General features: G+C 42.0%; 1 protein-coding gene across 3 annotated transcripts in view; it reads left to right on the top strand.

Moving 5' to 3' along the window:
• Window positions 1–12,717, top strand: part of Slc12a1 (solute carrier family 12 member 1) — an 82,338-nt gene that overhangs the window by 48,910 nt on the left and 20,711 nt on the right. For all 3 annotated transcript variants that reach the window (XM_057780467.1, XM_057780469.1, XM_057780470.1), the window contains exons 17-19: window positions 330–470; window positions 3,744–3,850; window positions 6,506–6,588. In XM_057780467.1, the coding sequence (XP_057636450.1) occupies window positions 330–470; window positions 3,744–3,850; window positions 6,506–6,588 (331 nt within the window). The remainder of the gene's footprint in view (window positions 1–329; window positions 471–3,743; window positions 3,851–6,505; window positions 6,589–12,717) is intronic.

Raw genomic sequence — 12,717 nt, 5'->3', positions numbered from 1 at the left:
GTGGATTCATCATGAGCCTCTTCAGTCACGTTCTGAGTGTTTTCCCTGTGTTCCACCAACACCCTCAGCTTTTGTTTCCATTCTGTAGAAGGCAATTGTTTAAGTGGGTGTTATTAAGCCTGAATTTGGGGTTGAAAATGTGTTATATTTCAAAGTGAGCAGCGCAGGTCCTCTCCCAAAACAAGGTTCCCATTTAAGGGGGTACATTTCCCTCAATCCCATATCTTCATTCAATGGGGCTTGACTGGCTGGTTTGGTCACTTGGAAAACAACAGTAGTGTGACGTATAATAATTTGGCTTCTAACTAATATTTCATTGCATCACACAGGGCCCTCGCAAGCTGTGTGTCAAGGAGATGAACAGCGGCATGGCTAAAAAACAGGCCTGGCTTATAAAGAACAAAATCAAGGCGTTTTACGCGGCAGTGGCAGCAGACTATTTCAGAGATGGTGTCCGGAGTCTCCTGCAGGTAAGGCAGGCACTGAGGGAGTGAGCACAGAGGCAATGGATGATGCACCTCAAAACAATGGCTAGAGTTAGGCCACTCACCAAGGAAACATCAGAGACCGAGACAGATGATCAGGGAACACATTTCAAATTCTTTGTGACAGGCAAAAGCCGAGGTTCTGTTACATTGAACTAGAAATGATCGACTGGAAACAGAAAATGAGTTTGCCTTTTGCTACCAGCACCGTTCTGTCCCCACACTCATTGAAATGCAAATTTGTTCCGGTGGTTGAGGACATTCACGACCCTATTAAAACTTCAAACTCTGCGTCTCGTACAGCAGGTAGCCGTGGTCCGGTCAGGCATCTTTCCTATTTTTTCTTTGCAAATGACGGGTGGGCAGCTGTGAGACCCCACTAATAAATTCATGTGGATCAGGGTGGAAAACCGCTCCAGCCTTGAGAATTATTTCCAGAACATTAAATAAATGTGATCATTTCTATGGCTACATGCCGGAGTCTGCAGTTTTCTCTCTTTCTTGTTCTTTCCTTTGCCCTTCCCTCTTCTACTTATGTAGTGAATACAGAAACTTGTTCCCCAATCCAAAAGACTCTCTGAATATAGCATTTGTGTATTTCAAAATCTTAGCCTAGTGACCGCAAATATGTTAGCTGGCCCACAGGGAGGCAATAGGAAGTTCTTGGCTCTGAACTTGCAGCATCCCGGTCTGCCACACCCTTGGATCAGCTGATCAGCCTTTGCAGTCACAGCCTCTGCCCAGACACTCTGCAAAAATCACCTGTCTGGCAAGACACCCCCACTTGTGTAACAGCGGCATGTTCGTTATAGAGATAACTAGAGGCTTTTGTTTGGATTTGAGGCCTCCTCCACACTAGAGAACTCTTTTAATAGAAACCTGGTCAAAAGCCTATGAGTAGGGAGGTCACTGACTTCAGAGAAGAGACTGCTCTTCTTGTTTTACTAAATAGACAGGATGTCTATGGCCACAGGTTAGTGCTGGTTCCAGCCTTCATCAGAGAAGCTTCTTTTGCAATAGGTGTTACTTAATGTTGAAAGACTCACAACTAGTCAACCTATGAAGAGTAAATGATTGTGGTGTACTGAGCCCCAAAGGGGTTAACAACATCATTCTCTCCAAGCCTAGGGGATGTCACAGTAGAGGGAGACAAAGAATGTAAGAGTCAGGGCTGGGGCTGCTACAGAATAGCATCTTCCAGACATGACATGGGCATCACAGCCATGATTCACTGCAGCTGTGGTTACCTGCACAAGACCTACACAATATTGGACCAAGAATGATTTGTCGTGCATGGGGGAGAGGACTCCGGAGGCCTCACCCATTACAGAAGGGCTATGGGCAATTTATGGGTGCTGGGGAAAATAAAGTCATTTTCTTCAGCTGTATATCCATCAATAAGTTGACTGTGTACCAGTTAATAGCCTCACAAGTATTTTTGGCCATGCAACTGACCACAGTTAAACTCGGTGGACTAAGAAGATGGCCATCGAGGCTAGAGAGATGAGCCCTGCCTGCTCTTCCAAAGGTACCGAGTTCAATTCCCAGCAACTACATGGTGGCTCACAACCATCAGTAATGAGATCTAGTGCCCTCTTCTGACATGCAGGCATACATGCAGGCAGAACACTGTATACATAATAAGTAAATAAATCTTTTAAAAAAATGACCATCGAAACAGGTGTTGGCTTGTTAGGGAAAAGGGCTTCTGCAGAAGGCAAGGAGTGGAGAGGGGCTGAAGGGGCATGAAAAGGCCCAGGATTCAGCATAGACATGAATAAAATTGTCAAAGTTTTTTTTTAAAAAAATAGTAAAAGAATCATGAAAAATGAAAGTAAAGAAACATGGTACATTTACACAATGGAGTACTACACAGCAGAAAAATATGACAGCTTGAATTTTGCAGGAAAATAGATGGAGCTAGAAAAAAATTATTTTGAGTGAGGTAACCCAAACAGAGAAAGACAATTATTACGTGTACTCACTCATAGGTGGTTTTTAAACTTAAAGCAAAGAAAGCCAGCTTACAAACCACAATCCCAGAGAACTTAGACAACAATGAGAACACTAAGAGAGACTTACATAGATCTAATCTACATGGGAAATAGAAAGTATAAAAAGACAAGATCTCCTGAGTAAATTGGGGAGCATGGGGACCTTGAGGGAGGATTGGGGGGAGGGGTAGTCAAGGAAGGGAGCAGAGAAAAATGTAGAGCTCAATAAAAATCAATAAAAAAATGTTTAAAAAAAGAAAGAAACCATTCAAATAAATGTAAAAAAAAAAAAGAATTAAACATGTGGCTTCACATGAAGCATGCACCAAGTGTGTGGAAGGCCAAGTTCCTTCAATTGTGCCTATGTCCTTCTACTCATGATTGTGTCCTCTAGCATGGCTGGTGCTGGATGCTTCCCTAGTATCTTCAGGACCCAGTGGCCTTCCTTCATTAGCAGTTCTCCTTATCTCTACTTGTCAATGTCCAATTAAACTTGAAGATTCAGAACGAATGTCACTTCCCCATGAAGCTGTGAGCCATCAGCTGGGGCGCGAGTGTCCCTGGGCTTTCTCTGTTGCATTTACTCTTGGGTTACAACTGCTTATGTACAGCTTGTCTCCTTCATGTTATTCCAAGCTCCAAGTACCTCAGACATCACTTCGTAAATAATACAGACTTGATAATATGACCACATTAAATCTGATTAACTGGAAGCCATAGCCTGTCATTTAAAGTTGACCGAAACTTTTGATATGAAATATAATACCTAAGGACACTACCATGCAGGAGCAGTCTATTTGGGAAGCACAGTTCAGTCATTCTTCGGTAAATAAGAGAAGGAAGCTTTCAACGGTCCTTGTATACAGAGATCTCCAAAATGTGGATTTTATTGTTGATGACATTTTGGACATCACTGTTGGAAATGAGTTCTGAACCTCTAAGTTATAACATGCACATCGACAGTTAAGCCAACCCTTACTTGATTTTAAATTATTGAACCATTTTAATGAGTGTGTCAGAAGTAATGCAAATGACTGCTAATTTAGCAAAGCTACATTCCTGTCATCTAAAACCCATTTATGGCTGAGATGATTTAGAACTGATCTTCCTATTTTATGCTTGGGTACGGGCATGAAGGACATACATTAAGATGTAATCTAATCTTCAGAACATTACTCCAGTGCTCTTTGACATCGTTTTTCATTTGCAGTAGTATTTCACTGGCACCGGAAGGATTGCTCATGTGTTTATGTCCTCTGTTTAGGCCTCAGGCTTGGGGAGAATGAAGCCAAACACTCTAGTGATTGGATATAAAAAGAACTGGAGGAAAGCTCCCTTGTCAGAAATTGAGAACTACGTGGGAATCCTACAGTAAGTGGTGGCTTCCAGGACGGGCCCCTGTTGATGTTGCACCGACCAGGGCAGTTTTGTGGACACACAAAGCTCTCTGTGTCAGATTCACCTGCTGGAGAAGAACACATTCTCCTGCTCCTTTACCAATGTGGGAAAATAAAACCCCACGCCACCAATAAGAAGTGGAAGGAGTTGAAATATCTGTGGAGGTGGGGTATGGTGATATTGGAATCAAGAAAAGGCAAATGTTTAAGGTATACAGGTCACCCAGGTATACAATGTTTAAGGTATACAGGTCACCCAGGTATACAATGCTTAAGGTATACAGGTCACCCAGGTATATAATGTTTAAGGTATACAGGTCACCCAGGTATATAATGTTTAAGGTATACAGGTCACCCAGGTATATAATGTTTAAGGTATACAGGTCACCCAGGTATATAATGTTTAAGGTATACAGGTCACCCAGGTATATAATGTTTAAGGTATACAGGTCACCCAGGTATATAATGTTTAATGTATACAGGTCACCCAGGTATATAATGTTTAAAGTATAGCCTGAAAGTCTTTTACTAGATTGAAGGCAAGGGACAGGTAGAGGGGAAGGGAATTTTCTTTGAAAACCTTTGGGATCCTGGGTGGATCCCAGGGTGGAGAAGGAAATGCAAGTGCAGATAAGATATAATCTTACATATCTATCTTATATGACATAGAAGATATAAGAACTGTGAACATCCTCACAGTCTAATATTTGATGTAGCATTCCTGTGATCAGCCTCCCCATCATCCCAAACACTCAATTCCAAGGATCAAAATGATAGAGCCTAGTAACATCAAACTGAGGAAGCCTCTGGCTTTTACAACACGTTAGCAACTGGTCTTCTTGGTAGTAAAATTCAATGTTAACTAACGTGATCCAAGTTTGCGTTAGTATAAAATTGAATAATTCCACCTCCAAAGAGCAAGCAGGAGGAAGGTAGCCACATACTGCTAGAGCAAGGCTATGCTTACAATCGTGTAGTGTCTTACTATTCTCCTTGAAATGTCTGTATCACAAGTATGGTTGATTTCACTTAGAATCTATCCTAGTATTTTTTTTATCAAACTTATAGTTTGATGAGTTAGACATCTAAGACATTTCTTATTGTGCCCAAATTAAAGTGGACCAGGCTAGATTGTCCATAGGAGGCCCTGGTATAATGTCCTACCTTGCCTCTCCAGCTCCTAGAAGTTGCCCAGGTGCGGATGCGGTTGTTGGCCCTCCTTTTTCACCTCCAATCCAGCCACAGTCACAGTGCACAGACCTCTTCTGTCTCTCAGCTTCATTTTCAAGCACCCTTGTCACTGCCTCTGGCCCAGACAGATGCTGTAGGATGTTCTCCCCTCCTCAAAGCCTTGACCTAATCATAGTCCCCTTTGTCTTGTGAGGAAAGGCATTCGTTGGTTTTAGGACTTAAGATGCCCTTTAAAGCCCATCCATCTGCCTATAAAAGAATCAGCATTGTCTTTGTGAAACTGATTATCTAGTTTCTCATTATCAGGTTTAAATAGAAACGAGGTTTGCTTACGCAGAGTTCTGTGTTAGAATACACCTACTTTGTTAAGTGAAGACAATTTACATTTGAACTTTGAGTGGAACTTCTTCCTATCTTCCCTGAAAGTTCAGGTTGACTTCTTTTTGGAAGCTTGTTGCTTAAGTTGACCATCACAGCGATACTGTGGAGGGAGACCTGAGCAATCAATCACAGACTACAGTGATACTGCAGAGGGGGCCTGATCAATCAATCACAGACTACAGTGATGCTGCAGAGAAAGGCCTGATCATATGGAATTCTGGGTCTCAGTTCTGCAGATGAGCCAACAAGGGAACTTCCTGAGTGAGAAACATTTAGTTAACACAAATAATAGGCTTGCTTCCAGATCTATAACGTGTACTACGTAGCTGAGATAAACCAACCGCTTTTCCTTCTCGTCTACATCCTTTAACTTCCTTAGGCTGGGGCTGAGAAGACATCAGAGCCATCTGCGAGGACTCGGGATTTCCAGGGAGAAGCACTTCTCTGAAGCCTGTGCAGAATCTGTAGCAAGAGCTCCTCAGAGAAACCAGAAATCTTTTTGTTTGTTGTTTGTTGGCAGGGTTTCAACTCTGTAGTCCTAGCTGTCCTGGAAGTCACTATGTAAAGCAGGTTGACCTCAAACTCAGAGACCCACCTGCCTGTGCCTCCCAACTGCTGTGCTAGAGACATTTTAAACATGAACTCGTTGCCCGGTGTCCCTGGAGATGTCTTACCAGTGACAGGGAGGGAAGGCGGATAATTTCAAAAGATTTTGCCATCTATAAATGTTCCATTCTAAATATATCAGATTGTTTTGACCACCTAATAATAGGTTAATTATTTTAAAGTGTATAGAGAACTCCTAATCAAAATAGCTACCTGTGGGACTATGAGAACAAATCGGCTTCATAGTGAATTTACCTCCACCCAAAATTAATATTTTAACAGTACAAAGGAAGGAAAAAACAAACCCAAAGAAGACATCAGCTCTTAGCTGTATTCTGAAGTGAATTTTAATAGCTTCATGATATCAAAATCCTAGAGACAAGTTTAATATTTACCCTGTGTGAAGGTAGAAGACAACGCTGGAAACTTAGCATGTTACTTCCCTTTCCAGCGACGCCTTTGACTTTGAGATCGGTGTGGTCATCGTCAGAATCAGTCAAGGGTTTGACATCTCTCCAGTTCTCCAGGTCCAAGGTAAGTATTTTCCTTATCCTCTCAACAGATGGTGACTTTTTCTAGGTGGTGGGGTCAGAACAGTGTTCAGCATGGACAAAATGCTTCTCCCTCAGCCCATGCTGTGTGCACTTCACGTGTGCTTTCCCATGGCTCACACACGTAGCCTTTGTCCTGGTATTCAGGGATATAGACTAACTCAGGGTAGCTAACGATTTTTCTCGTTGTAATACCACAAAGCCAGCATCAAGGTAAATGAACACCTTCAGTAAAGTAGAATGCCAAATTAATTTCTGCAGGATGTTTCAGAAAATGAAGACCCCCTCTGCCATGGAGAAGTATGTATTTTGCTTTCAGGTGACAAGGACTGGTTGGTAGCCACCGTGGAAATGAATCTGAAAGTGTCAGCTCTGTGAATCACTAAGTAGCACACAGGCAGAAACACTCGTTCAGATCAGCACTATTGCTTCACTACAGAGGATGTGGTAGAGTTCTTTACTCTTAGAATTTAAATGTATCCTTTTGGTATATGAAGCAAGGAGAGCCACAGGTGAAGAGTGTCTGAAAGATTAGGACAGAACACAAGTCCTCCTTTTCAGCTGAGCTTTTCTACTGAGTCTTCTAATGTTACGAAGTAAGATAAGGGGAGAGCTTGGGACACCTACAGTAGAGCACACAGAGTGCAGGTGAAGGTATTGGTATTAATGATAATATAGTATTAATAAGCCTGGTTTCTACACTTAAGAAACTGACATTGTAGAAGGGAAACGGTTATTAGTGTGGTCATTATGTATGAATGAGAAATTATGGTTAAAAAGGGGGGCATCTAATTCCCAAAGAGGCTTCGTGGAAGAAATATGGTTTGTGGTGGTTGTGGTTTGAAAGAACATGGCCCCCGAAGGAAGGAGCACTATTAGGAGGTGTGGCCTTGTTGGAGGAAGTGTGTCACTGCAGGGGCAGTCTTTGAGATCCCTTTTGTTCAAGCTTCCCTCAGTGGGATTTGTCAGTTGACTTTCTGTTGCCTGCAAGGCGTAGAACTCTCAACATTTCTTCAGTACCAAGTCTGCCTTTTTGCCGCCATGCTCTCTGTCATGACAATAATGGACTGAACCTCCGAAACTGTGAAAAATTAAATTTTTTTCATTTGTAAGAGTTGCCGAGGTCATAGGTCATGGTGTCTACAACAATAAAAACCCTAACTAAGACATAGGTTTAGTGGATGAGTAGAAGTAAGCAGTGTTGAGGGACAGAAGAATAATGAGACTTGAGAACAAACATCTCTTGCCCAGAGGTGAGCGTGAAGAAAGGTTAAGATGAGAGACGGGGATGGGTGGGTATGTACATAGCCAGAGCAGATCAGTACCACTCAAAGCAAAAGTATGAGGCAAGCAATGTTGAGGGCTTCCCATGCTTCTGCTATACTCAAAGGGTGGGCTGTAGTCTGTCACCAGTGAGAACCCTCAGACAGATGTAAGTCACAGTATAATGGTCAAACTTGGCTTATAACATTCATACTATTTCAGTCATTTGTGGCATGACTCAAAGAAGTCAAGAATGGAGAAAGAGATGTCACTTTCTCTCGCATACGTGACATCTAGGTTTAAGTATATATACATATACGTATACATATATGTGACATAAAAGCAGAATGGGAGAAAGGAGACCAGTGAGAGGGCAGGACAGACAGCAGAAGGTAGTCGGGGGCGGGGAGGACAAATACGAGCCAGGCACAATAATATATATGTATGAAAATGTCAAGAGAAACTCATTATTTTGTAGACTAAGAAGTTAATTTTTAGAATTCAAGGGTGGAGAGATATATACAAACATTCTAGGAGTGAGAGTTGATGATTATAATTTGCTTTGAAATATTTTACCAAGGAAAAAGACTGTAAAAATGTGTACTTGAAAAAGAGTTCTACAATAATAAAAGCAAAGGGAGGTAACAGCCCAAACTCGGAAATCTCCTTCAGGGATGAAGAGAAAATGGCAGAATGAAGAAGTATTTTGGAGGCATAAAGAGCAGCATTGGAGATTGAATGTCTAAGAGATGGGACAGGGAGCTGTGAAGAAAGATACCTTGGTTGACTGAGTGCCGGGGTAACGAAGGAGAAGGGCAGTGTAAGAACAGATTACAGCTTTATGGAGAGATGTGTGTCTCAACTCAAAGGCAGTGGAAAATCCTGCTGGAATGCTCAGTAGGTAAGCGATAGTCTTAATCTGCCTGCATCTGAGATCCAGACTTAGATGTTGCGGACTAAACTGTGCCTCAGGAACCACCGAATTCATATGCCAAAGTCCTAACCTCAGTGCCTCAGATTGAAACTGTCTACAAAGATCATCTTTAATGTGTCATTAAGGTAAAACAGGGTCACACTAATGGACCACAATTCAACTCTTCTAATGCTCTTACAGAAAGAGATTAGGGCATGGAGCTAGGCATTACCGTGTGGGAAGCACCACCAGCAAACTAGGCCAAGTGGCCTTGGGTAATTACCTCAGTTAACACCTCGCTACTGGAATTCTCACTCCTAGAACTGTGAAAAACAGGCTTCCTTTGCTCAAATCTCTTTAGTGCGTGATGGTTTCAGGGCTATCCCCAGCAAATGAAGGTGGGAAATCATCGTAGGTAAGGTGGAAATAGAAACTACAACAATGCAAACACCGCCCATGAAAGAAGCTATGAAGGAGCCAGAAAGGGTCCAGGTAACTGGTGTCAAGGGAGCCTTAGGAATAAATAACCAGCATTGTTAGGGACAGCAGACAAGCCCAGTTAGGGTGAATGAAATAAAATTAACTTGACACAGATAATTGTAGTGAAAGAGATTTCTCTAGAATTATAGTGCTGGAATCCTCATTTAGGTCTTATTTAGGCAGCTTTATTGTTGAGGTGTCAAGGGAGAAACGTCCCTGTCGTTTCTAGGAGACACATTTAAACAGCAGATTTCCTGGTCCTCTGGCTCTTATGATCCCTCTTCCAGGATGTTCCCTGAGCTGTGGATGTATCAGTTGGAGGTGGGCTCCCCATCGTCATTCATTGTGGGTTTCTGTAATTCTTCCCATCTATTATAGAGAACCGTTTCTTTGATGAAGGATGAAGACCACACTTGAGGGCATAAGTATAAGCCCTTCCAATCAGTTAGGAATCATGCTGGCTTAGTAAAGTGGCAGCAGTGGGCTCTCCTCTAAGATTTATGACCTAATTAGTCCTGGGTAATGACTAGGTTTCCAGTACCAGGCATGATTTCCCTCCTGTTGAAAGAGTCTGAAGTCCGATTAGACAGCTGTTGGTTACTTCCACGATATGACTGCCACTGTTGCATCTTTAGGGACATCTTACCACTCTGCTCATTGTTGTGCTTCATGGGCATCACAGCTGGGTAGGACAATTGACTGCTTCCCTCCCATGGGAGCTTGCATAGAACCTTCTAGTACTATGAAAGCTAGTTCTCAGGGAGAAGGTTTCCTGGTCAGATCCAACTCAGATCCTCTGAATCCTATATACCATCTATTTTGATTTTTTTTTTCTGGCTTTGGTGCCGTTGAGTTTTCTATCTAAAAATGAAAATGAAAAAAGTATAATTTGTATTTAGTTTATGCATTTGCTTTATGTCTTATATTAGACTGATGTGTGTGATATAGCTGAAAGTCATCATCACTACTTCTTACTGCTCCAGGCACCAAAATGCACCAACCGTTGATTTCTGTGGAGCAATAGAGCCACTAGATTCTGTAATGTGCCTCAAAAAAGCTTGGCACTGAACTATAGCTCCTTTAAGCTTCCCAAAGAAAAAGTGCTATTTCGACCAATTTTGATGTTTGAAATATTTCTGCTTCTTAGCCAAGAAAGGGGAAATATGGTTGGATACTAATAAAATAATTATGAGTACCAACTACCTAGATAAACAAAAATGCAATGTCACTCAAATACACAGAGATCATGTGAAAAAAAATGTAATGACAGAAATTAGCTTGATACCACAGCTCCATGCTTTGTTATGAAGCGCCAACAATTTATGGCACAAGACTTATATTAGGTTTTGGATTAGAAGGAAAACAAACTTGCAGTTTGTTATATTATATTATAATATAGGGCTTAATACGAGCCTGATAAATCTTCAGGATTGCATAGAGGATGTTAATTATTATCATCATAGCTTTCCCAACGCGGGCACTGCAGTGTCCTCACGGATTATAATTTAAGGGGAACATTAGCAATTCAGAGCCCATATACCACAGTTAACAAAGCATTGGGTAGAGATCAGCTTTCTAGGTAATTTGCCAGCTAATGACAATCGTCTCTGCACTGTGCCACAGACTCATATGAGAATAACTTTTTGTTTAAATAAGATCGATGCTCATAACATCATAACTTGCTCACCACAGCAAGTCGCCCAATACTGATGACTAATAGTCTCCTAAATAAATTAATTTATTGCCTGACAACACACACAAAAAAAATGTGGCATTTCATATTTTTTTCACATCCCAGAGGTATTTAGCAAGTTTGCCAATTACAACGAAGTATCCAGATTGCAGCAGTAGTAAACAAAGTGATAGAGTGTAAGTCACAATTGAGTACCCTGTGTAAGTACTGCACGATTTATGACCCGCTCAGAGCACGGTGATCCTGCTGTGTCTGATCGAGTGGCTTAGCAAAATAAAGACAGATGGCCTAGCAGTAAATAATTGCTTGATTGGAAGGCAGGGCCGCGGGACTGCTTCCTGCCTTCCATCCAGCTTGACTCCACCTGGGGCTCGGCAACTGAGTCATATAAGCATTTGTGGCTTCAAGTTGATTGGCCAAGGAAAGAGTTGTAATTTAATAATGAATAAAGAAAAAGGAGGCTGTAAAATGGGAGGGGAGTATGGCTGTCCTCTGGCTCTCTCTGCTCTCCATCCTGCTGGCCTTTAGATTCAGGGCAGAGGGTGAACTATAAACCCCTAAATGACATCTTTAGAAAAAACATGACACATTGGAACATGAGGCCATTTTGACAACTAAATGAATTTCAAAATACAGTCTCTCCGACTGGTTACCCTGTGGTCAGATTGTGAAGCACTTAGGAATGTGATAACCTCTGTTCGTAGCAGTTTGGGCACATCTGGCCTCACTAGAACTGTTTTGGGGTATGCAGAAAGAAAGTTATTCAAATCCTGCTCCCAACTGACAACCTAAAGGCCATCTACTTTCACCATCATATCTCTCAAGATCTATGAAATCAAAGGGCAGACAGATAGCATGATCAGGTCACTGAAGAACGGTAAAGAGCAGCAGTTCTCAACCTGTGGGTCTCGACCCCTTTAGGGTTGAATGATCCTTTCCCAGGGGTCACCTAAGACCATTGGAAACATAGATATTTACATTACAATTCATATGAGTCACAAAATTACAGTTGTGAAGTAGCAATGAAAATGATTTTATGATTGAGGGTCACCACATCATGAGGGACTGTATCACAGGGCCAATGGCAACATTAGGAAGGTCGAGAGCTGTTGACTGAGTTTTCTGTCCTGCCCAGTTCCTGCAGTTATTAAGTCCAAAGGAAATCACACAGAGGTCTACATTAATTATAAACTGATTAGCCTATTAGTTCAGGCTTCTTATTAACTCTTACAACTTACATTAGCCCATTATTCTTATCTGTGTTAGCCACATGGCTCAGTACCTTTTCCACATCTTGCTTCTTTGGTATGTTGTCAGGACTGCAGAGGGAGCTTCCCTCTTCTCAGAATTCTCCTGTTCTCATTGACCTGCCTCTACTTCCTTTCTGGTAGCCTGCCTATACTTCCTGCCTGGATACTGGCCAATCAGCGTTCATTTAAAACATAATTGACAGAATATAGACAATTGTCCCGCCCCAGAGAGCCACTGGTGAAAAAAGATGGACATTAGAGTGTGGTGGCATCTTCCTGTAATCCCAGCACTAACACAGCTGAAGCAAGAGGATCAGGAGCCGAGGCTACCCAGTGGTCTTGAGGCTAGCTGAGACTACATAAGACTCAAAGACACTGGTGGTGTGGACAGATGTTAGAATCAGAAGCAGAAGACGTGTGTTCGCAGCTAAGTGACCTTGGACAAATCACTTGCGCTGTCTGTGTCCACGTTTCCTTTATAACAAAATGAGGACAATGAGGACTGACACGGCT

This window comes from Chionomys nivalis, chromosome 9, assembly GCF_950005125.1.
Source record: "Chionomys nivalis chromosome 9, mChiNiv1.1, whole genome shotgun sequence".
Lineage (NCBI taxonomy): Eukaryota > Metazoa > Chordata > Mammalia > Rodentia > Cricetidae > Chionomys > Chionomys nivalis.
This window is presented reverse-complemented; position numbering and strand designations above follow the sequence as displayed.